This window comes from Canis lupus, chromosome 24 (genome assembly GCF_048164855.1).
Source record: "Canis lupus baileyi chromosome 24, mCanLup2.hap1, whole genome shotgun sequence".
In the NCBI taxonomy this organism is placed as follows: domain Eukaryota; kingdom Metazoa; phylum Chordata; class Mammalia; order Carnivora; family Canidae; genus Canis; species Canis lupus.
Window position 1 is genome coordinate 13,345,954 of NC_132861.1, and position 26,073 is coordinate 13,372,026.

Sequence of the window (26,073 nt, forward strand, 5' to 3'; positions counted from 1 at the left end):
TGTTTGTCACTGGATTGTTTACATGATATATTTAGGGCAAGACTTAACGGGAGGGCAGGAACCTAATGAAATTATGTGCAATGATTTGTTTGTGCATGTGTATTTTTTTCCTACTGAGGTCCATCCTTTCTTCGGATTCTTAAAAGGATCTGTGTCTCCTGCCTCCAGACCAGAGCAGAACAGCTGATGGCTGCTTGCTACTCTGCAGCACTCTCTGGATTCAGCCTCCCTCGTCCTTTGAAGCTTTGCTCCCTCCCTCCCACAGGCTTATAAAGTTGGACTTATCCTCATCTTTACATTTCTTGGTGAAGAGCTTGGCGAAGGTCTGCCTTTGCTTGCACTCCCTTCCAGGTCCGTGGTTAAGAGCCCTGAAGCCAGTCTGCCTGGATTTGAATTCTCTTTCTAACACTGTTTAGTTGTGTAACGTTGGGCAAGTAACTGAATTAGTTTGGGCCTCAGTTTCCTCTTCTGGAAGAAGGAATAATAAATGGGTGCCATCTATCTTACAGGGTTGTTGTAAGAATTAAATGGACCACATATTATATATATGTATATATGTTATAAATATACACAGAAACAGATGGTCCCCAACATACGGTGGTTCAACTTAAGATTTTTCTACTTCACGATGGTGCAAAAAGGACACACATTCTGTAGAAACCATTCTTTGAATTTTGAATTTAGATCTTTTCCAGGCTAGCAATATGCAGTACGATTGCCCCTGGTGATGCTGGGCAGTGGCTGCTCCCAGTTAGCCATGGGATCACAGGGTGAAAAACCAAAACACTGACCACCATGGCTTACCCATTTAACTATCCCATTTTTCACTTTCAGTACAGTATTCAATACATTACATGAGATATTCAACACTTTATTATAAAATAGGCTTTGTGTTGGATGATTTTGCCCCAACTGGAGGCTGACGTCCGTATTTTGAACACATTTGAGGTGGGCTAGGCTAAGCCATGATGTTCGATGAGTTGGTATATTAAACGCATTTCAACCTATATTTTCAACCTACTATGGGCTCACTGGGACATAACCCCATCGCAAATTGAGGAAGGTCTATCTATATTACATAAACATACAGATTGCTTAGATCAGTGCCTGGTCCATAAATGTCACCTAATTTGTCATTTGCACTTCCCTTTCTGGTTTTTATCTTTTACTTGAGACCAGGGCACCATAACCTCACTTAGATTATACAAACCCATTCTTTACCTAACCTCTTCTCCCAGTCTCTGGGCCATCCAACGTTTTCTCTGGCCACAGATAGATTTGTCTTCTAAAGTATTGCTGTGGACATAGCACTTCTGGCTGGAGCACATCCGGTGACTCTCGGTGTCTATCAGCTAAAGCCAAATTCTCTTGCCAGCATCCATGCCCACCACGACTGGGCTCCCCTGCATTTCTCAGCATCAGACTACATAACACCATCTGTCTCTGTTGCCAAAACCGTCTACTGGTGTTCAGTGGGTACGTCTTGGGCATCCCCACCTCCAGTGGTTCTTTTCTTCACCCTCCACCTTCCTGGGATGCTTCTTTCTATTTAAGTAAGCCCTTGCTTCGTGGCCGGAGCTCTATCTTACACTGCAGGTCTTTCTTAGCTCCACCAGCCTCTAGTGCTGGCTTCCTCCATTGAAATCTGCAGCCTCCGCGGTTTGGCGCCTGCCTTTGGCCCAGGGCGCGATCCTGGAGACCCAGGATCGAATCCCACGTCGGGCTCCCGGTGCATGGAGCCTGCTTCTCCCTCTGCCTGTGTCTCTGCCTCTCTCTCTCTCTCTCTCTCTCTGTGTGTGACTGTCATAAATAAATAAAAAAAAATATATATGAAATCTGTAGCCTCCTTGTCCATACCACCCAGCTGGCTTGTAATATAAACATTCTTTATTTTCACTTGGATTTTTTTTTTTAAGCAACAGAAATGTATTATCTCACAGTTCTATAGGCGAGCAGTTCAGCAAATGTCCTTCTGGGCTAAAATTCAGGGTGGCATTCCTTTCTGGAGGTTCCAGCGGAGAATCTGTTTCCTCGCCTGTTCCAACTTCTAGAGGCTGCTGGAATTCCTTGGCTGGTGGTCCCCTTTTTCCATCTGTGTAGCCAACAATGTTGCGTCTCTCCAGTCATTTTTCTGCAGCCACATCTCCCTCTGATTGTGAACTCAGCTGAGGCTGGTCCTCTGATTTTAAGGATTATGTCTTTTCACTCGGATTTTTAGAAATTTGTAAATAGATAACAATTTATTCCAAGTTGTAAGTCTAATTCCTATTTGTGTATACAGTCAGGACACACAAAATACATATATTCAATTATTATTTTACCTACTCAAGCTAAAGTGTAAAATATGCTTGGTGTTAAAAGATTGAAAGAGTTTTAAATTTTTACTTATAGTAATAAGTGAAATTTCCCCTTTATGTACCCAACCCAAATCCCAAATTGCTTCTTCAGAGGAAATGTTGTTAAAGTTTCAGGTATATTTCTCCTATCTTCTTGTTTAAATATACTTAAGTGGGACACCTGGATGGCTCAGTGGTTGAGCATCTGCCTTCGACTCGGCGTGATCCTGGGGTTCTGGTATCAAGTCCTACATCGGGCTCCCAACAGGGAGCCTGCTTCTCCCTCTGCCTGAATCTCTGCCTCTCTCCTGTGTCTCTCATGAATAAATAAATAAAATCTCTAAAAAATAAATATTCTGGGAAAGGTCCCAGGCCTGGACTAAGTGCTGGCGTCATGGAGCTACTGGATCGATTGGAAATGGCAGAGGTGGAGGAGACATTGAAGCGACTTCAGAGCCAGAAGAGAGTACAGGTCATCATGGTGGTGAACACAGAAGGCATTCCCATCAAGAGCACCATGGACAATCCCACTACTACACAGTATGCCAACCTCATGCACAACTTCATCTTGAAGGCCTGGAGCACCGTACGTGAAATTGACCCCCAGAATGACCTCACTTTCCTTCAAATTCGCTCCAAGAAAAATGAAATTATGATTGCACCAGATAAAAACTATTTCCTGATTGTGATTCAGGATCCAACTGAATAAGCCACTCTCTTGGCTTCCTGTGTAGGAATTCCTTAATGCAATAGCCCCTAAGAGTGATAATATTAATCATGTCAACCAACTGGCAGGTGGAAATCACCTTAGAGCCTACTTAGACTGATCCAGTGCCCAAAGTCATCAAAGTCATCCCTCTGTTGTCCAGTCATCTAGAATTCTAAGAATTCTTGAATTCTTAGGACCTTCTTCCTCGCCTCCAGATTTTGGAGCAAGAGCCTTGAGCAGCCCACACACCCTGCTTCCTTCCATCTGACCTTCAGTTCACTTTGTCACCCTTGGAAAAGTCTGTTTTTCTTGAACTAAAAATAACTAAAATGCTAATAAATAAATAAATAAATAAATAAATAAATAAATATTCTTAAGTACTTATGTTACATGAATTTACATAAACACAGCACCCCACACACAGAAGTCTTTGTTTTTTTCATAAGTGGGATTACACACTAACCATATTGTCAAATGTGTTTTTGTTCTTAGCCATGTGTGAGGACTTTCCCAACTATACATGTTTGTGAGGCACTTGTGGTGAGTTAAGCATTGTGTTAAGAATGATATAGGTATTCTCTCATTTAATTTTCACAACTGCTTTATGAAGTAGGTACTAATATGATATTAATTTTTTTATGGAGAAATTGAAACTTAATTTAACTTGTGGTCTCCAAGCCCCTGTTAACATTTATCTTGTGGTTATTCTTGGGTTCAACTATTATTTTATCTTATTTATTTATTTATTTATTTATTTATTTTTAATTGTGGTAAAAAAAAAAACCAACACATCATACAAAACTTATCATCTTACCCATTTTAAGTGTACAGTTCAGTAGCCTTCAGGATATTCACATTGTTGTGCAACCAATCTCCAGAGCTTTTTCATCTTGTAAATCTGAAACTTTGTCCCCACCAAACAATAACTCCCCTTTGTCCCTCCCTTGAGCCCTGGTAACCATCATTCTACCTACTATCTCTATCAATTTGACTACCTCATGTAAGTGGAATTATACAATATTTGTCTTTTTGAGACTTATTTCACTTAGCATAATGCCCTCATGGTTCATCCATGTTGTGATATGCTACAGTTTATATTCCCTTTTTTAAAAAATGCTGAATAATATTTCACAGTATGTATATATATTGTTTATTCATTTATCCATTGATGAGCATTTAGTTTGCTCCCCCCTCTTGCCTATTGTGAATAATGCTGCTATGAACATGCAGATACAAATACCTCTTTTTAGAACTTGCTTTCAGTTTTTTTTTGTATATTTTTGTATGCTTTTGTAGAGAAGTAGGATTGCTAAATCAAATGGTAATTCTATTTTTAAATTTTTGTTGTATTATTTTTAAGGGCTCTGTTATAGTGATCATGTGTTTCTTTGGCCATCCAGCATCAATTCCCATTTCTTACAGTAACAGCACTGTGATTTGAAGCATTACTTCTTCCTACGGTATGCAGTGGAGTGGGACTTCAGTAGAAGGGTTTGTCTTCTAGCCAAGGAGGGTCTGAGCCAGCCAGGCGCTCCAAAAATAAAATCTTAAAAAAAAAAAAAAAAAAAAAAAAAAAAAAAAAGTATAGTTATGTCAGAGACACAACCTGATCCAAATGAAAACTGGATCTGTGGTAAGAGCTGGGCTTAATTAGAGTCTAATTTTGTTTCCCCCAATAAGGTTTTTAAATGCTTTCTTTCCTCAGAGAATATTGCCTTTTAAATATAACATTTGGCATTTACAAAAGTTATGTTAAAGTAAAAGAGTATTAATGAACACCTGGGAACCCATTATCCGATCCAACCCAAAAAGCTTTAAATATCATCAGTGTGAAAATGAGTAAATAGTAATAATTGTATATTCACCTCACACATCATTGAAATGAAAGAACTTAAAATCCATGTAACACCATGAGTGAATCTTAGAAGCATGATGTTGACTTTATTTTAAAAGAAAGGAGAAACTGGAAGTCTATACCGAATATGATGCCACTTTTATAAAGCTCACGAATAAGAGAATATTGGTTTTCAAGGAAATTGTATTCTTTGCTTCCTTTGATATTACATCAGCAAGGGGAGTACTGTGTCAGTGATTCTGTGTATAAATGAATTTATTTGGTTCCCTCCAGTGAAGTCACATTCAGAATATATGTGGGTCTGACAAAAATGAGTTCAGCAGAAGGAAAAGGAGAACATTCCTATTAACGTTAACTTGCTTTTCTTCTCCTCCCTATGATCGCCAACATCTTTTTTTTTTTTTTAAGATTTTATTTATTTATTTACTCATGAGAGACACAGAAAGAGAGGCAATGACATAGGCAGAGGGAAAAGCAGGCTCCCTGCAGGGAGCCCAGTGCAGGACTCAACCCCCAGACCAGAATCCCGCCCTGAGCCAAAGGCAGCCGCTCAATGGCTGAGCCACCCAGGCGTCCCTGATCACCAATATCTTTGGTCAAGTACTTCAAGAGGGCTTACCAAATGCCTGAGACTCTACTTCCTCAGTTCCTGTTAACACAATGGAATAATATACAAATGAAGATGAATCATTCAACCAAAACAGAGACGATTTTCTAGAGAAGGCAAAGCAGATGAAATACTCAATTTGGGAGAGGAGACTGCAAATCAGTGCAGGTGTGTGTGCCAAGGGTCTTGGCTGTGAGCACTGGAGGCAGATTTGGGTTCCCAGCAACAGGATTTACAGAAAGGAGACTGGATGGTTCACAGTTCTAACAGAACGGCCAGAGACCAAGGTTTGCATGAGAAAAAGGGCCAATGCAGCTCCAGGGATCTAGGAAATGGAAACTGGTTGTCACTTTTGTCAGAGGCTGGTATTGTGAGACTAATGAGTTCCCACTCTCTTTTTCATCCTTGCGTGAATCCAGTCCAGGTACAAAGTTCCAGATCAAGAAGTTTACTAGCCAAGCTTGAGTCAAAGACCCTCCTTGGCTAGAAGACAAACCCCTCTACTGAAGTACCACTCCACTGCATACCGTAGGGAGAAGTAATTTTTATATGTAACCTCTACACTCAACGTGGAGCTTGAATTCACAACCCCGAGATCAAGAGTTGCAGGCTCTTCTGACTGAGCCAGCCAGGCAGCCCAAACTACACATTTTAACACTTGGAAGAACACAATTTACCAGCCCTGATTTTAGAGACGGTCCTACTCCTGCGCACACAGCCCCCTCCCACCGACCAGTAGGTGGCGCCCTAGGACTTTATTTTAATTAATCCCGTCCATTGGGCGCGACCTCATTCCTACAGCCTGCCTCTGAAAAGGCAAGTTTTAACAGAATAAAGAAAAGGCCAATCTTTTTTTTTTTAAATATTTTATTTATTCATTCACAAAAGACACAGAGAGAGGCCGAGACACAGGCAGAGGGAGGAGAAGCAGGCTCCCTGCGGGGAGCCCCATGTGGGACTTGATCCTAGGACTCCAGGATCACACCTTGGGCCAAAGGCAGGCAGTCAACTGCTGAGCCACCCAGGCGTCCCAGAAAAGGCCAATCTATTGATCAGAAGGAAGAATAACCCTCTACACAGATCACTCACATTTATTTATTTAGTATTCAGTTATTTCTTGACTGTGATAAAGATTGTGCATTTAATGCACATTATTTATCACATTCCCACCATTGACAGAGCAGTCTATGCCCTCTTCTTAGAACCTGGTTTTTACCATTTGATTCTACTCAGTACATTTATCTGCATAGGGGATTGACTTTTGAATTTATTCTTCTGGGAGCACCTTCTGTGCTTAGTGTTGCATGAGCCTAGACTGGATTCCTGTTGAAAACAATGAGTAGGGGCACCTGGGTGGCTCAGTCGGTTAAGCATCTACCTGTGGTTCAGTCATGATAGGGGTGTCCCAGGATCGAGTCCCCCTGGCCCCCCCACTCCCCGCTCAGTGGGAAGTCTGTTTCTCCCTCTCTCTTTCCCTCTACTGCCACCCCCCACCGCTCATGCTCTCACTAGAATAAATAAATAAAATCTTTAAGAAAAGAAAACAAAGTGTCTGTTTCCCAGAGATCTTTTGGAGTCAGGAAAACAGCTAGGGGTGTTTGGCCTGCAGCAGGAAGATATCCTGGGTGACCTCTTATCAGAGTTCCAGGCCTGTGATTATCTGTCTTGTGTCTCCTTCACCCCCTCTGCCACTTGTGTTTCTTCCTCATCTTCCTTCTCTCCCCTCAGCTCTTCATGAATGACTTTCCCAGTAACACACGTATCCGAACTCCGCTGCCACTCCCACTATCGTTTTTGTCAAAAACAAATGATGGATCAGTGTTCACACTTGCTTCTGCTATGCCACCAGTACCCTTGGTGGCAGAAAGAAAGGGGGGGGTAGTTATCACCTAAAAACACATCTTTATAGCTCCTAGGAGTCTAACATGTATTAAATTCCAAATTATCTTACTGGGGCATAAAAGGCTTGATGAATTTTTTTGTGGTAAAATGTATATAACATATGTGCGGGTACAATTTGCCATTTTAACCATTTTTAAGTGCACAGCTCAATGGCATTGAATACACTCACAGTGTTGTGTAACCATCACCACCATCCATCTCCAGATGAAAATTTTCATCTTTGTAAACTGAAACTCTGTCCTATTAAAGACTCACTCTCAGGTGGTCTGGGTGGCTCAGTGGTTGAGCTTCTGCCTTTGGCTCGGGTCGTGATCCTGGGATCCCAGGATCGAGTCCTGCGTGGGCTCCTCGCAGGAAGCCTGTTTCTCCCTCTGCCTATGTCTCTGTGTCTCTGTGTGTATCTCTCATGAATAAATAAATGAAATCCTTAAACAAAACAAAACATTCACTCTACTCCCTCTGCCTCCGCCGCTGACAGCCACCATTCTACTTTCAGTTTCTATGAATCTGACTATTCTAGGTACCTCATATGGGTAAAATCATCCAGTATTGGTCATTTTGTAACTAGCTTATAAAACAAACCTTTGATAAACTCTGTATGGTGACATTTATTGATAATATACTGCATTGCAGACTGTGCTAATGGCTTCACATGTATCGTCCCATTGAATACATTGTGAAGTTGGAGGTTGTTCTGGGCAGTCTGACAGGCGATGAAACCAAGGTTTAGGAAGGTGAAGTCACTTTAGACACACTAAACAGGTCCTAAGTGTGGCCCTGGCCTGGAACCACACCCTTGGCCTCCTCACAGCCACACCCAAGGTCTGGGCTCCTGTCAGTGCTTCTTGCTCAGTCCTCAGCTAATGAAAGTAGTCTGGTAACGGCAAGATTATAGGAGTTCCGACTCCCAATCAGCCTCATATTAAAAATGTATATGAAGGAAAACAATCTGTTTATCTGGCATCTTATTAGGAAAACACTCCCGTGAAAGCTCCATTCATGACATGTTAAGGGCTCCTAGTTGAAAGAAGCAGATGTATCAATATTTCAAAGAAAGAAAAAGAAAGAAAAGAAAGAAAGAAGAAAGAAAGAAAGAAAGAAAGAAAGAAAGAAAGAAAGAAAGAAAGAAAGAAAAAAATTTGTGCCAATTGAAGAATTTTCTTTATGTTGGGGCACCTAGGTGGCTCAGTTGATTAACCATCCAGATCTTAATCTCAGGGTTGTGAGTTCAAGCCCCATGTTTGGGCTCCACACTGGGCATGGAGCCTACCTACATAAAGAAAAAAATTCCCCATGTTCAGCTAAAAGTCTCTTAAGAGAAAAATTATAAGAAAATCAAATATAATATATTCAGCAACCAGAACATAAGAATTCTATCTGGTATGGTCACACAAATCATGAGGCTACATCTTTATATCATTTCACTTTTAAAAATGCTTTATTGATACATAATTTGTGTATCCCGCAACTCTCCTCTATGTGGTGTACTATTCAATAAATTAGTTTTTTGCTTGGCTGACAATTACTTTACCTTCTGACCATCTGTCATTTCTTCGATTAATTTGATTGGTGAGAGTCAACAGACGTGAAGCCCAGAGTGCTGAGCTAAGCCTAGTGGCATGAGCTGCTGAGTTCCACATTAGTAATTTGTATTTTGTTGTTGTTATCAATATTTTTTCTAGGTCTGCAACTATATGATTCCTTAATTTTTGTTTGTCTTTTTTTTTAAGATTTTAAAATTTATTTATTCATGAGAGACACAGAAAGAAAGGCAGAGACATAGGCAGAGGGAGAAGCAAGCTCCCTGCGGGGGGAGTGTGGGACTTGATCCCAGGACCCCGGGATCATGACTTGAGCCAAAGGCAGATGCTCAACCACTGAGCCACCCGGGTACCCCAATTTTTTTGTGCCTTGAAGGTTCATATGTTAGTAAGTTATTTGTAGTTCCATTATTACACATTAGATATAGTAAAAGAAAAGAGTCTATCTCTGATCTGTGCCAAAAAGGTAGTAATATCATTAGGGAGGTCCTTCCTACCCTTGTGTATCAGCATTGCCATGAGCGGAAGGAGTCTCTACTTAGAAATTCAGATGTCTATCTCCTGCTGCTCTCAGAGGAATGGAGAACCTCCAGGCTCCAAGCCCCAGGCAGGAGCTCCTTTGTGGGGGGTAGGAGACCCTCAGTGTGCAGAGAGAGATAAAACAGGAAATAGTAAGGGGTCATGCTATAGAGGTGAGGGACATGAACCATGGACCCAGGACGATCTTCCTCTTGGCTCCTGTTCTCCTTTCTTTTCCCAGAGTCTGGGGAAGAGGGTGGTAATAAGCCTGGGGAACCTGGACAGACCAGTGGTGGGGATCCAGCCAGACTCTCCCTCAGGCTTGTCTACCCACAGTCTTATTTGGACGTTGCAGACACTGCACAGGTCACACTAGAGTGAGTCAAGGCTCAGGGTGGTGGGGCCCTCTAGGAGGAAGGGAAGAAATGGATATTGGGCTGTTAACTGCATCCCCGGTAAAGCCTGCATGGGCAAGAATAGACTCCAATGGCAGAAAGGAAAAAGGAGAAAGTTCTGTGGTTCTGAGAGTGACACAGAAAATATTAGCCCACACCTCTGTAGTGCTCTGTAAAGGAGCTATTTTAGGTATGTCTGTAGAGTTACTTATCTTTCACAAAATCCCACAAGGTAAATACATTATTATCCTCATTTTAGAGACGAAACTGAAGAACAGAAAGTTCAATACTTCTTCAAGTGTTGGATCATAGTGGCAGAGCCAGGATCAGAACTAACCAGGGTTTGTGCTCTTCACACTGTGTTCTACTGTCCCAAACTGTGTACACACTACAAGATTCAATGTGCTTTCACATGTACATAGGTACATGATATATACGTGTTAATCTTACATATTTTCCTTCACATGCAAAGACAATCCAGTAACGGTGGTACTTCTGGCATTGGATTGACTTCCTTGAAAAGCAAGTTTTATCAGCTTCTTTTCGAGAGATGAAGTCTTGGCCACTCTGTCAACCATGACCTTTTGGGCCAGGTAGTCATAAGGGACCTTGACTGGCAAATGTCTACAAACAGAGGTAGGACAAAATCTGTGCTTGCTGATAGATTGTCAAGGGCATTGCTGTCACCCGCCTCTCATAAACCACAGTGACAAATGTAACTGACTTACTAACGCTAATGTGGTTGTGCTACCTTTGAGTTTTGACTCAGATGGAGGCAAACACGTAGCTAGTGTGGCGTTTAGAAATAAGTTTGCATTTTTTTTCTAAAGGGAAACAGCAGTGATTTCTTTATTTTAAAATTTTAACCTTTCCTTTTCTTTGACTTTATCTTCCACAATACTTTTTGTTTTGAGTGTACATGAAAGGTATTAGGGTGATAGATTTAATCTATGTGGTCATTCGGTCAACTAATTCACTGCATGGTGTTTATTGGGTGCCTACCGTGGGCACGGTTCTAGACACCCAGGACGCAGAAGCAAACAAGACACAGGTCTCCAGGCTCATGGAATTAGGGCTGATAGATGATATGCAAAGACGTAAATATAATAAGCAAGGTGACTTCAGATAGGTGTATATAGATTCAGGAAGAAAATTACACATAATGGTATTTGGGAGACAATTGAGAACAGGGTAGAATTATTTCTTAGACACCATATCCTGTGTAATGAGCATTTATGAAGTACCTATTGTGTTAAGCATCTGCAATACAGAGAAAGGGCAAAACACACCACCTGACCACCTCTCCAGCAACAGCAGATGAGAAATCAAATTCCATGTGGGTGGACTTGTGACCTGTCTTGGAGCTACCAGAGAAAACTTCCTGGGATACCACTGACATAAAATGTTAATGACACCAGAAGTCTCTCTGGCTTCAATGCCCACAGAGAAATAGGGTCCGTCCCGATTTTGCAGGAACGGTTTGTTGGGAAACATTTCCCACGTAGACATCTCCACTCCCTGGATTAGAACTTTAAGCCTGTGTTTGCTCATTACACAAGTATTGTGGATCTACTTCTGCCAGAGGCATTCAAAACATGCCAAGCTGATGTTGCATAAAAAAAAAGAAAACAGATTGTGCCTTCAGCAAATATAAGCTGGTGAGTAGAGTCAGCTTCGCTCACTTTCGAGAGGGGAGCTGACATTCCGCTGCCTCCGGGTGAATGCAAGCAATGGACATTGAGAAGGTCAACTCCATGGACTTTGGAGAATTTGTGGATGTGTTTGGGAACGTCATTGAGAGATGTCCTCTGATCGCGGCTGCTGTTTGGTCCCAGCGTCCATTCTCCAACTTGGAAGATTTAGAGAAGCATTTTTTTGACTTCATTGATGCCCTTCCCCAGTCAGGTAAGGAAGGCTTCAGCATGAGACGCTGAGAGTCTCTCCAAAGGGATTTCAAATATGCTCATCAAAATGCTTTTAAAGATTTTAGCCTAGCTGCTTATCATTGATATACCAACTGGAAATTTTTATTGTAAGGTTTAATTTCCTCAGATGTAATTAATGGGAGTCAGACACTTGCAGGGTGTTAGGCCAAAAGTAGAATTCAAGACGTATGTTGGTCTCAGCTCAGGCTTTGATCTCAGAGTCGTGAGTTCAAGCTCCTTATTGGGCTCTACACTGGGTATGGACCCTACCTAAAAAAAAATATATATATATTTTTAAAGAGACATATGGTGGCTCAGGTAAAGTGACTGTTAAATAGTAAAGCTATGAAGTCAGGAAGAAAGAGAAACAGGCACTCGTCTCCTCAGGCCTCACAGCCGCTCAGAAGCCAAGGATCAGGCTAAGGGCCCACCTTCTCTTAGCCAAGTATGTTCACTTTGGGAATGTCCCGTATGCAAGAGAGGAGACATCACGGTATCAGAATATCTCAGGAGCCCAAGGGAAAGAGCAAATGGCTGACATTTTTACCAGAAAGGGCCAGTCAGGACTGGACTGCTGAGGAAAGTAAACTTTCAGATCAGCAACTCCCTGAGGGAGTGAAGGGGAAAAGACAAAAATCTGAAGGAATTCCCCTGGAGAAAGGGAAAGAAATTGCTGATTTCCTCTGGGTAGAGAGAGAAAAAGAGACACTTGTGGGTGTGGGGTGATGAGAGGTGGAGTTGGAGGTTTAGTCTAACCCCAAGTGACTCACAGCCTCACAAGGATTCAGACACTGAAGGTTAGAGTCAGAGCTGCTTCCTGGGCTGTCCTGATATCTTCAGAAAAGCCTGAAGGGAGGTGAGGGGCCAGGGCTGCCTTCAGAGAGGGGCTTTCCACAGAGATCTGGTGTGTGTGTTGCGGGGGGAAGAAGTGCCACTCTTTTCTCCATTACGAGGCCAACAAACAGACTCTTGCTTATCTGTCCAGAGTTTGACATTTGGAATTCTTTCTGATTGTCAGATGAATGTCTCCCAAATAAGGAATTCATTTTAATTATTTTAGGCAAGAAGGGAGCAGAGTGTTATAAAATCAAAGTGACAGAAATGTCGGGACCGTGTTGGCAGTCGCCTACTTCTGGGGCCTTTCTGAGCTCTGCCACTGGGCTTAGGGAATAGTGGGGCTGCACAGCCTTGTGACTGATGACTCCCAGGAATGGTCAGCCCCGCTTGATGAGCAAAGGGGCTCCCCTTGTAGGCCTCAGCCTGCAGAGTGAGCTGGAAAGAGCAAGGAGCCACCAGAGCCCATGTTCAAAATGTCTGCCAGGAAAATGCAGGTCAGATGAAAGCTTTCTAGGCCAAAGGGGAAAGGATCTTTAAAGGGTATGAATGCCTTATGAATGGCATATTTTCTATATCAAGTTTTAAAAAAAAAAGGGAGAATCCCGTCGTCTATCTCAATAGCTGAGGGGTGGTGGGGCTGGGAAAGGAAGGTATTGCATGGATAGTTTAAATCTAGTCATCACTGGTTTATCCAGTTATTCAACATTTATTTAGGGTTCACTGTGCCAGGAACTTAGATCACAAAATTAAAACTTCCCTATTTCTGTCTTCTTTCCCACCAGTAGGCACTCCAATTAGCTTGAGCAGAGGTTCTAGTGAAGGTTAGTTAAGGTCTAGTTGAGGTTAAATCTAATCAGGGATGCCTGGGTGGTTCAGTGGTTGAGCGTCTGCCTTCAGGTCAGGGTGTGATCCTGGGGTCCTGGATTGAGTTCCACATTGGGCTCCCCACAAGTATCCTGCTTCCCCTTCTACCTATGTCTCTCCCTCTCTCACATGTTTATTCTCATAATAAATAAATAAATCTTAAAAGAAGGTTAAATCCATCACAACCCTGAGCAAAGTGGGATTTGGGGATTGGCATTCAATACCTCCATCCTGAGGCTTGTGCTTGATCCTTCTCCTAACTCAGTTAGGGAACTCTCCTAACTCAGTATTCTGGCCCATGTCAGAACCCCACATCACTCGGTAGATAGGATACTAGGACTTAATAAGAATTGAATGATTTAGAAGATGAGATCATAAAATGATTTTGAAAAATGATGGATTCTAGTATCTATTCCCCACACGTTTTACCTGGAGTATCTTTATTATTTTTTTAATTTATGATAGTCACAGAGAGAGAGAGAGAGAGAGGCAGAGACACAGGCAGAGGGAGGAGCAGGCTCCATGCACCGGGAGCCCGACGTGGGATTTGATCCCGGGTCTCCAGGATCACGCCCTGGGCCGAAGGCAGGCGCGCTAAACCGCTGTGCCACCCAGGGATCCCCCCTGGAGTATCTTTAATGGCAGGTTAGTGGGACAAAAAGTTGAGGGGTTGTTTGCTTCTGCACTAGACACTGTTCCGTACAGGAACCTCCCTGTGGGTGGAACCTACTTTTCTGTCCACAGTCTCTTAGGCAGCTGGGAGCAAAGCTTCAGTGCTGTATGGGTGGTTACACTATATCTAATCCCTTCAAACTAACACAACAACTATGATGAAGATGATGTTACACATGCCACTAATAATAGCAATAGCTAACATGTATTTAACTGTTACTACTGGTGTGTTTCAGGCACTTTTTTCAGCAATTTACATTTGACAAATCATTTAATCCTTATAATAATCTTATAAAACAAATATTATACCTATTTTACAAATGAAAAACTGAGGCACAGAAAGATTAAATGACTTGATTAAGAGCACACAGCTTGAAAGTGGCAGAACTGGGATTCAAAACCCTGGTAGTCAACCCAACAGCTTTTGAAACATTTTTAGAGAATCAGAACAGTCTAGAAACAGTTTCTAGGGGGTTTCATCTATTCATTCACTAATTTACTCAATTAGTGTAGTGCCTGGTGTCCCAGATCCTATGTTTGCTTGTTTATTTATTTTGAAAGATTTTATTTATTTATTCATGAGAGAGAGAGAGAGAGAGACAGGCAGAGACACCGGCAGAGGGAGAAGCAGGCTCCATGCAGGGAGCCGGATGTGGGACTTGATCCCAGGTCTCCAGGATCAGGCCCTGGGCTGAAGGTGGCGCTAAACCGCTGAGCCACGGGGCTGCCCTGTTTGGTTGTTTAAACATTTTTTTAAATTTTTTAATTTATTTATGATAGTCACAGAGAGAGAGAGAGAGAGAGAGAGAGAGAGAGGCAGAGACACAGGCAGAGGGAGAAGCAGGCTCCATGCACCGGGAGCCCGATGTGGGACTCGATCCCGGTCTCCAGGATCGCGCCCTGGGCCAAAGGCAGGCGCTAAACCGCTGCGCCACCCAGGGATCCCTGTTTGGTTGTTTAAATGAGCAAATAAAATGGGATTCACTGAATAGTCTAGCTTTAATCTTTGCATGGTTGGGAACAAACTGGGTGTCATGAAGTCTCTGATTTCTAAGACTAAAAGACACCTTAAAGAAAAGTTCAGGATAGTGACCTACCTGATCAAGGATTTGTTTTATACATGATCTAAGAAAACCCTCTACCATTAGCAAAAAACAAAATCTTGTTTCTAGAGTAAACCAAGGGTGACAATCCAGTTCTGTTGCGCTATGATGACTATTGGTCAGTAGGTGGCAGTCTAGGATTAATATTCAACTCCAGCACTAATTAGCAAAATACCCTTTTGACCCAATCGGTTTCCGACTTCCGGGCAAGGAACTCAGCAAAAGTAAAGGGAAGACACACACACACAAACACACACACACAAACACACACACACACAGCCAATAATCAACCAATTCAGTACCGATTTGTGTTAAAAATCAAAGAGCAGGAGCACGTGGGTGGCTCAGTGGTTGAGCGTCTGCCTTGGGCTCATGCCATGATCCCAAGGTCCTGGGATGGAGTCCCGCATAGGTCTCCCCTCAGGGAGCCTGCTTCTCCCTCTGCCTATGTCTCTGCCTCTCTCTGTGTGTCTCTCAAGAATAAATAAATAAAATATTTTTTAAAAAAATAATAAAATAAAAATCAAAGAGCAAAAACACCCCCACGCATCTCCTTGTGACATTTCAGAATTGGATAGTGCCATAATTTACTATTTACTACTTGTTTCAGAACATAGTTGTTGAATAAATTTAAAAAATACTAATAATTCCCTGAACTGGAGACTATAAGGTATTTAAAAGAGGCTATTAAAATGTGTTCAATCAAAAAACATGTAGCACTCCTTTCTAAGAGTGACGTGTTGGTCAAGTGTCCACTATGCCCCAGGAATTGTAGCAGGCATTGAGGATAGAGCAAAGAGCAAGACAAATGCCTACCTTCAATGAGTTTACATTCTAGTCAAAAGAGACAGGATTAACATAAATAAATGGGATAATCTCAGGTCCTAGAAACTATTGGAAGAAAATATGTAATCAAAGAGGTCTTTCTTAGGAAGTGACATTTGCGTTTAAAACCAAAAGATGAGAAGAAAGCAGTCTAAGATCTAGAAGAAAGCCATCTAAGAAAAGGAACCTGAGATTTTTGGCATTTGGGAATTGTACCAGGAAGCCCCGGTACACAGAGAATAGTGAAATATAAAGATATAAGGAAAGAGAGGTCAGGTAGAGGGACTGTGGTAGTGGTAATAGTGAGGGCAGATGCTCATTTGGACTAAGGTTGGAGCAGGAGAGATGGAGAGATGCGACTGGATTCTCAGAATACATGTTAGAGTTAGATTCAACAGATTTTTTTAAAAGATTTATTTATTTCAAAAAAGAGATTTATTTATTTATTTTTGAGAGAGAGGTGGGGGAAGGGCAAAGAGAGAGGCAAAGAGTCTCAAGCACACTCCTGGATGAGTGTAGAGCCTAACTTCTGGCTGGATCTCATGACCCTGAGAGTTGGAGGCTTAACAGAGTCTACTGCCTAGGAGCCCCTCAACAGGTTTTTTGGATGGATTTGGGGGGAAGGAAGGTCAAAAACAAAGAAAAATTAAGGGTAACTCCTAAATTTTTAGTCTGAGTAACTAGATGGGTAGTGGTGCTATTTTCTACGATGAGGAAAACTTTAGAATTGAGAGGACAAGATGGGAGTTTGTTAAGTCTGAGGTGCCTAGTAATCACCCAAATGAAAATATTGGTGTCCATGGGATCCCTGGGTGGCGCAGCGGTTTAGCGCCTGCCTTTGGCCCAGGGCACGATCCTGGAGACCCGGGATCAAGTCCCACGTCGGGCTCCCGGTGCATGGAGCCTGCTTCTCCCTCTGCCTGTGTCTCTGCCTCTCTCTCTCTCTCTCTCTCTCTGTGACTATCATAAATAAATAAAAATTAAAAAAAAAGAAAAAAGAAAATATTGGTGTCCATATGGACCATAACAAAGGAACTCAGTGGAAAACTGTAGGCTGAACTGGATCTTGGTGTCCACAAAAAACTGACGGCATTCCTGCATCAGGGCTCCCTGCTCAGCGGGGAGTCTGCTTCTCTCTCTCTCTCTCTCTCTCTCTCTCTCTCTGTTTGCCCCTCCCCCCTCATTCTGTCCCTCTCTATCAAATAAATAGATAAAATCTTTAAAAACCAGCAACTCCCCCCCCCCCAAAAAAAACTGATGGCATTTAAAGACATGGGACCCAATGAGAACATCTGGGCATCAGTGTAAATAGAGAAGGGAAGAGTTGTAAGTACTGAGTCCCCGGGTACTTCAGTGTTAGTGATCTGGCAAAGCAAGAAACAGTGGAGAAAGGATGCAAGTGATGGTCATCTTTTAAGAGGGGGAGAGGAACAACCATGTGACATTCTCTCAAGAGGTTGAAGAAGAAGACGACAGAGCACTGGTCATTGGGCTTGGGCAAGACATCTGATGAACATCATCCATGACTTTGATGAGTGCACACAGGTGTGGTAGGTGGGGCTGAAATCTTGATAGAGCAAACCTGAAATAGAGGTGAGGAAGGAGGCAACACCAAGTAGACAACTCCTTTGAGGAGTTTGCTGTAAGCAGGAGCAGAGATATAGGGAGAAAGTAGAGAAAAGAGGGAATCAAAGTGGGTGTTAATTTTGCCGACGGGATGAGTGATTCTAAGACATGTTTGTGTGTTGATGAGGATAAAGGAGTGCAGGGAGTAGGGGGAGAAATGGCTGCTTGAAACTGTAGTCTTGAGATGAAAAGAGGGGCTGGCTTCAAGAGCACAACAGAAGGGACACATGATCCATTGTGCCATGCAGGAGAACGCACTAGTTCCTACTGAGCAAAGAAAAGAAGAGGCTGGTGGGCTGTAATAGGGTTCTTGCCAATCGCCCACTCTGCAGTGGCCACTGTTGTCTGTCCTGTTCTCCTGTTGAGATAGAGTGTCAGCTCTGTGCCAGGAACTCTCCTGGATGCAAAGATTCATGACTTGTCGTCAGAGCAAATAATACGCATCTACACCTACATCCCTACATGTGTCATACCAATGGCACAGGCAGTAGGATTTTAGGAAAGACTGAAGAATAGACAGCATTGAAGTGGTCCTGTGAACCGCAGGTCCCTCCACTGACCTAGCTAGCGCTGCACCCGAGTGGGGCTGGTTCAGTGCCACCCCTGGTAATACTCATGGGGTCAGTGGTGTGGGGCAATAAAGAGGGCGTTTTTGGCCAGACAGGTGGGATCAGGTTCTATTTTTTCTGAGCCACCATCCTGTAACAGGCTCCCTGCACTTTTCTTTTTATTTGTAGCTGTGTGTGTGTGTGTGTGTGTGTGTGTGTGTGTTCTTCTTTTCTTTGCTCTGCCCTTCTCTGGGCCTCCCTTCTCTCCTCTTCCTTCTCTCCTCCCCACAAACAGAGTAAAACGAGGGCTCAATCCTGGGCAAACATTAACCCCAGGCGGTGTTTTCAAGAGGGGAGATGAACCCAGGGGAGTGGGAAGTGAGGTGCAAAAGCAAGGAGGAACAAGGCAGGTCTGGCACACGTGGGACCAGCGCTGGGCACCATGGCCTTCCTGCTCTGCAGTCAACTAGAGGAGTCTGCTGGGGGCCCTAGGGGGATGGACACCCCCCCAACCCTCCCCCCCAGCGCCACCCACCAATAGCTTACTACTTCCCCTAAGCTCAAGCTGGGCCTCTAGAGAATAAGAAACAAGGGGGGAAGGGAAGCTGAGAGAGAGGGAGTCTTTGAGAAGACCGGTCTGAGCCCCCCTTGCCTACAGATCGCTTTGAAAACCTGAATATGCAAGGAGGAGGCGCCAAGGTGAGCCCTCTGTCCAGACCTGTAGAGTCGCCCAGGACTCGGTTTCCCCATTCCCCAGCCAGCTGTTTGAGGGCCCAGGGCTTGTGCGCGTGGGTGCGGAATAGATTTGGTGTGGTAGGGGCTCCGGGGCACCGCCAGCCTCCAGGGCCAGGGGTTGGAGGGGAGTGCAGGTAGGGAATTCAGCACCTTCATTTTCACCCACCCTGACCAGCCGCAGGAAAAGAATCACCTAGTGTTTCCAACGCCCCAGGGACATGCACATGAGAGGGGATCTAAAATAATGTGTTACACAGGTGGAAGAATTGGTGACACGAGTTTCGTTTAACTAAGCACTCCTTAACCCTCGAAGAGCAGCCAGTTCCCCCAAGTTGCCTGTCATTTGAGCTACAAGCTAAGTGACTTTGGGCAGGTCACCTAATCTAAACCGAACCTTCACTGAATACTCTCTCTTTTTTAAAAGATTTTACTTATTTATTTATTCATGAGAGACACCGAAAGAAAGAGGCAGAGACACAGGCAGAGGGAGAAGCAGGCTCCCTGTAGGGAGCCTGATGTGGGACTCTACCCCAGGACCCTGGGATCCAGACCTGAGCCGAACCGCAGGCGCTCAATCACTGAGCCAGCCAGGCGCCCCACTTGAATGCTCTCTTAAATTTATTTTTTTTAAGATTTTATTTATTTATTCATGAGACACATGGAAGGAGAGAGAGGCAGAGACACAGGCAGAGGGAGAAGCAGGCTCCAAGCAGGGAGCCCGATATGAGACTCGATCCCGGACCTCCAGGATGCACCCCCCCCCCCCGGCTGAAGGTGGTGCTAAACCACTGAGCCACGGGGGCTCCCCAACTCTCTTAAATTTAGATGTTCACCCACCCTACCCCCTTGTTCACCCCCCTCCCCCAGCCACGGTCTATGCATTAGATGGTACCATCCCCAACATCCTTTAATTGGGCAGAAACTACAAGGTTTGAATGCTGGGAGGTTTATGTTATAACTAAAGCAGATTTTAAATGATGTCCCTTTCCAACAGAGCTCCTGACTATTCCCAGGGCCACAGTCGGATGCTCCCAGCTGCACCACAGTCCAGTTACAATGTTTACAACGACTAATAATAATGGCTGTTTATTGGATGTTTGCTGACATTAGGCACTGTGTTTTAGGGAAATGAATTGTCTCTAATCCTCACAGCTACTCAGCAAGTCAGGTGTCATTACCCTCATTGTACAGATTACGGCAGTCTGCTTACCATATCTGAAATCTTGCCCAGTCTTGAGGATTTGAATTCTCTCTTTAGAGAGCTAAGCAAAATGGTTGGCCAGGGCTCAGGGAAACTCCTTGGGTTAGGATTTAAAATCTCAGGTATCACACCAGGGGGTTCCAATTTTAGGCCTGGGAGATTGAGAGGTTACCTTCCAGGAAAACTCCAAGTTATTCTCCGTGATGTCTTTGGAACCTACTTGTTGGAGCAGGGGAATGAATCTCAGACAGGGTGGGTGGTGAGTGGGTGCTTCTTTCCTAAAAGGAGGAAAGCCACTTTCCTTTAAAGGGCTGTGGAATTCCTGCTGGAAATGGGTTTCTTTGCAGTTAATCATCTGGACGGCTCTTCGGATGCTTGATTCCAGAAGCGCAAAACTCACACTTAGGATCACAAAATCCTGGACATTTATTTGGCAAGCCCCGTGGATGTTCTCCCCCGCCCCCCGCCCCTCCCCTCCCCTCCCCTCCCCGCCCCTCTCCTACGGAACAGAACGAAACCCATTCCGTGGCTTTTGCAGGAAGTCTTCAGGCCCTCGCGTCCGGCCCTCTCCGACATCAAAGCCCCCTTGAGAGCAAAGGACTTTGAAAAGATACGAAACGCTCGGTCTCCTTATCGCGTCCCTGCTCCCTCCCGAGCAAGTCGTAAATTCCGAGGCCCAGCGGCCTCTCCCCTCCGCTCTTCTTGCCCCAAGGTCTCAAAGGACAAACTTGTCACTTCCCGCCCCGCCCCTGGGTCCAGGCCGAGGCCGCCGAAGCTGGGCCGGAGGGCGAGGGCAGTGGGCACCCCCGCCGCCCCCTGGAGGCCTCCCCGGGCGGGGCGGGAGGGCGCGCGGCCCTGCGCCCTCCCCGGGCGCGCTGACGAGTCCCGCCGCCGTCTGTGCTTCCCCGCAGGCCGAGAGGGCATCCTGCGCTGCCACCCGGACCTGGCGGGCCGCGAGCTGCAGCAGGGCACGCTCAGCGCCGAGTCTCGGCGGGAGCAGAGCGGCGCGGGCCTGACGAGCCTGGACGCGGACGAGCGGCTCCGGCTGGCGGAGCTCAACGCGCAGTACCGCGCGCGCTTCGGCTTCCCCTTCGTGCTCGCCGCGCGTCGGAGCCACCGGGCGGCCGTGCCCCGCGAGCTGGCGCGCCGGCTGCGCTGTCCGCCCGCGCAGGAGCTGCGCACCGCCCTGGCCGAGGTGAAGCAGATCGGCCACCTGCGACTCGCCGACCTCCTGGGCGCCCCCCCGGCCCGACCGTAGCGGCCGCGGGCCCGGCCCCCGCGCCGGTCGCACGCGCTGGGAGCGAGGGGCGCAGGCCCGGAACGGCGTCCCCACGCGCACAAAGGGAGGGGAGGACTGGGGCCATCGTGCCCTTTTGTCCATCCACCCACATGCACACGCTTTGCCAAATACACAGGTTCGTGTCTGCCCCCGGTTTATCCAGCTTCAATTCTTCACTCCTTTTGCGGCCCGTTGACGCCACCAGCCGTTGTGGATTCCAAAGCCCGCATCCAGCTCGCCTCTCTGGCTCCGCATCCTCTCCTGCTAAGCCCGGCTGCAAAGCAAAAAAAAAAAAAAAAAAAAAGGCCAGAAAAGGAATCCTTTTTTTTTTTTTTCTTTTCAGAAAAGGAATCTTTTTATGCCACTGCGGTTTGTCTGTTTTTTCTTCTCCCACCTCATTTGCTGTGCCCGACCTTTACATGTGAGAAGACGTAGTTTTCTCATTCTGGGGCGCCTACGGGAGCCGGAGCCCGAGCGAGAAAAGCAAAGTACTGGTTTGGATCCTCCCCAGGCGGGGAAGCCGCGGGTGGGGGTCGCTGGGCGGGAGGGAGCCTCGAGGTGGGCCAACGTTGGGGAGGCGTCGTGGGGGCAGGCGGAGTAGCTGCCTTAGTCGCTCTTGAGAGAGGGTAGGGAGTGGGGGTGTCTCCAAGGTGGACGAGCCTGAAAGTCGGGAGCCGGCGGCCTCTGGGACCCTCCAACAGGTCGCCCCTCACCTTGGGACTCTCCCAGAGATCGGGCCTTTAGAGTTGGATTGTCAGAACTCCAGGCTGTCGTCCCCCCCCCCGGGGGGGGCATTAGATCATTAAAAAGTTAAAAATGAAATAAATAATAATTTAATAATACTCACTGAGTACTGCTGGGTATCCTGGCCTCCCCAGGTGAAGATGAGAACCACCTTCCACCTCGCTGATAAAGCAGGTAATAGGGGGAAATGGCGCACATTGAAATCCTTCTGGCCTAAGGCCATTCTGGGGTTCCAGAGCTGTCTGCACTGAGGGCCAGAATGCCCACTCATGCAGAAGGAGCTCATCACACACGCTCTCTGTCATCCCCCCACACTGGAAGGTCTATCGTTCAGGTCCTAAAGGGTCCTCCTTAAGTTTCTGGTGGCAGAGGAGAAACAAGCCACATTCATCCTCCTCGATACAAAACGGGAAGAGGTGAAGGCAGAATCTGGCCATTTTGAAGATTGGAATCTCTATTAGTGACCAACCCAGATCCAGAGTAGCAGCAGCAACAAGCAGCAAGAAAACCTTGTTTTCCTAAAAAGCATGCCTTGGGTTGGAGGCTGGATTCACACTCTGGCCACACCAGGTATTTTAATCAAGGAATCTCCATCCCATTCCCACCTCACAGGCATTCTGTGCTAGTGGTAAGGGAGAAGGCCAGAAGCGGGTGAAGGGCCAGGTGGAGTGCCAGGGAAGTGAGCTGTGGCTACCAACATCCCTGTAGACTAATGCCAGGGCCTCCTCTGCCTGGGCCTGTGCCAGATGCTTCCTCGGGATGCAAGAAGACCAGGTGCACACTACAAAGGCACATTGAAGACTCGGTTCCTGTGCTCTAAGACCCCAAGGCCAGGGTGGGCCTCATCAGGCCTGGGGCTAGACACTCCCCCATTCACTTTAGCCCGGGTAACTTGGGGCTTTTACTGACACACACGAGAAATCCGCTGCTTGACTCAGTTTTCCGGCCCGGGATACAAGTGCCACAGGCTGGGCCTGAGACTCACATTGATCTACTATATTCAAGCGACCCTGTCCAACCCTAGGATGAGTCCAGCTGAGCTAAATGAGCCCCCATTGCAGAGTCTGGACCCTCCGTGTAAATGTGCTCAACCTAAGATAGCCAGGCTTTCCCAGGGAAGACTTCCAGCTGTAATTTTAGACTGAGCGTACAGGAGATCTGGACCTCTCAGGCACGACCTGGGTGTCCTCAGTCACAGTTACATTTCAAAGCTTGTCCAAAATTGTTTATTTCTGCAGGAGGAGGTAAGGTGGGGGAAGGCGCTGGATCCGCCCCCTCACAGGAGCTGGGACGTGGAAGGGGAGGAAGAACTGGCCGAGCACTGCCTCTTCCCAAGGCTCCTGAGTTCTTGTAGCCTCACGGGCAGGCGCAGGACGCGGGTCCTGGGCGCCGGGCTGGCTAGAGGCCCTGGCAAAAACCACTGGCAGCTCCTGCTTTTTTCTCCAGTAGGAGCAAAGAGGCGGAGGCAGTTCTTTCGCAGGAGGGTCACCTGTGGCTGCCAAGGACTGGGAGGGCAGTTTTCTGTGGCCACATCTTGGCTCACACAGCAACGCGCCCTGGGCTCCTGCTGGCCATGGCCTGGCAGAGATGTTTCTCCTTTCCGCGCTCCGGTGCGCCGCATGCGGGAGACAAACCTGGACCGCGGAGACGGGCGGCGACAGTCTGGGTCCTCTGTGTGCACCGGCCAAGGCGATGTGGTGGCCTGAGCGCCCAGCGAGTATCTGGGGTCCCAGAAGTGGTTGGCACGGATTCTAAGGTGGATAATTTAATACTTTACATACTAATTCGTTAAAACACACACACACACACACACACACACACACACACAGCCCACAATAGCAATACTAAAAATAGTGGAAAGACGGGAGCTGAATTCAGTTTCCCTAGCCCTTCAGGCCTTCCAAGCACACCTGTTTCCCGGGGGGGGGGGGGGGGGGGGGGACTCTCTCGCCACATTTCACTTCCCTCTTAAAACGGCCAAGCCCAACCCAGCTGGTGCTCGGAGCAAACAGGAGCAAAAAAGACCCGAGAGCGCTCCCGCTAGGAATTCACGAGCCCAATTCGAGCTTGGTATTCACGTGTGTAATCAAGAAGCTGAATGGGGGGCCTCCTTTTATTTGCCCAAAGAAGCCAGCTTTTTGGTCTAGGTGTCCAAAAGATGTACACGGACACTGTCCTGGGAAGTAAGGGAAGGGGGGGCAAAGACAACACAATTTCTTTACATAAATTTCTTTACTCATCTTAAATTTCACACATTTCCAGGGATCAGCCTTAGGATATCAGTTCCAATTCAAAAATAGCTCTTTTCGGGATCCCTGGGTGGCGCAGCGGTTTGGCACCTGCCTTTGGCCCAGGGCGCGATCCTGGAGACCCGGGATCGAATCCCACATCGGGCTCCCGGTGCATGGAGCCTGCTTCTCCCTCTGCCTGTGTCTCTGCCTCTCTCTCTCTCTGTGTGTGACTATCATAAATAAATAAAAATTTAAAAAAAATAGCTCTTTTCAAAAAGTATTTACTGTTGGACAGGAGTGGATGGATACCTTCTTTGGTAACTGGCAAAAAATATGGGATGGAATTTATGGAAAATTCGCCATTCAATAAACTAATAAACAGCAGTTAGCAGGTGTCTGCGAAAAAGAGAAATAAATAGGATGCAGAAAGTAGTCAGAACTGTGGCAATAACAGAACCTGATTGTTCTGGTACTATTTAGGGGGGTGAGGAGGAGGGGAATGGGGAGTTTGGATTCCGGGAATCAACTAGTTGGTTTTGTGTTTCCAGGGTGGCACCAGCAGCCTCAGTAATAATTAACATCTGTACAGAGTCCTACAGGTTGCAAAGAATGCACCTATAGTAGCTCATTTAGTTTTAGTGACTGGAACAGCTAGCTGTGTGACCTTGGGAAAGTCACCTGACCTCTCTGAACCTCGGATTTCTCCACTATAAAGTGGAAGTGCTACATAGACAGTAAGTCCCCTGACTCCCCTCCAGGGAGAGAAGCTTCCAAGTGGGCCCAGTGATTCAAGGAGAACTGAACTTTATCTGAGCCCCTTCCCTCAGCCTCATAAAGCCTACTGTGTAGGGCTTCCTTGGAACATATTTTCATATGATAAGCAAAGGTCACTTCAGGCACAGACGTTGGTGAGTGAACAAATGGTAACTGAAGGCCCTTCCACCTCAAGAGCAAGTGATAACATTTAGCTGTTGCTGGCCTCAGAGCCCGATTCTCCTCAGCATCAAGAGTTCTCCTCCGGGGTGAGACCCCAAGGCCTTCTCTCAAGGGGCTCAGTGCTCATCCATCTCGAGGAATTAGAGTGGGTTATACAATACCTACACAGTTGACCTCAGACTAATTTCAGAAGAAAGAAAACAGGCCACTGTCACTTACTTGCGTAACATTCACCCAAGGAGTAAAACCAGATTTCTGTACCCAAATATCACTCCCTCTCTTGAGGCCCTTTCTTTTCCTAAATCTCCTGGCTTTTGGAATATATTTTGGAGGGATCCCTGGGTGGCGCAGCGGTTTGGCGCCTGCCTTTGGCCCAGGGCGTGATCCTGGAGACCCGGGATCGAATCCCACATCGGGCTCCCGGTGCATGGAGCCTGCTTCTCCCTCTGCCTGTGTCTCTGCCTCTCTCTCTCTCTCTCTCTCTCTGTGACTATCATAAATAAATAAAAAATTTAAAAAATCTTTAAAAAAAAGGAATATATTTTGGAGAGAAAAGCATAGTATAAAATGTAAATTCCTTGCCTTGGATAAGAAAGCATGGTGATGCCAACATGAGAGGAATAAAGCAATGGATTTCCCCACTCTCCTGCACCCTCTCCCCTTGAGTGCTAAAACTGTAGTCC

The 26,073-nt window shown here is 45.9% G+C and overlaps 1 protein-coding gene and 1 pseudogene across 1 annotated transcript; both read left to right on the forward strand.

The window, feature by feature from the left end:
• Window positions 1-1,893: 1,893 nt before the first annotated feature.
• Window positions 1,894-3,366, forward strand: LOC140615773 (dynein light chain roadblock-type 1 pseudogene; annotated as a pseudogene).
• Window positions 3,367-11,505: 8,139 nt separating this feature from the next.
• URAD (ureidoimidazoline (2-oxo-4-hydroxy-4-carboxy-5-) decarboxylase) lies at window positions 11,506-22,321 on the forward strand. Its single transcript, XM_072795652.1, has 2 exons — window positions 11,506-11,769; window positions 21,112-22,321. The coding sequence occupies exons 1-2, from the start codon at window positions 11,586-11,588 to the stop codon at window positions 21,456-21,458; spliced, it is 531 nt and encodes a 176-aa protein (XP_072651753.1). The 5' UTR covers window positions 11,506-11,585; the 3' UTR covers window positions 21,459-22,321.
• Window positions 22,322-26,073: the final 3,752 nt, after the last annotated feature.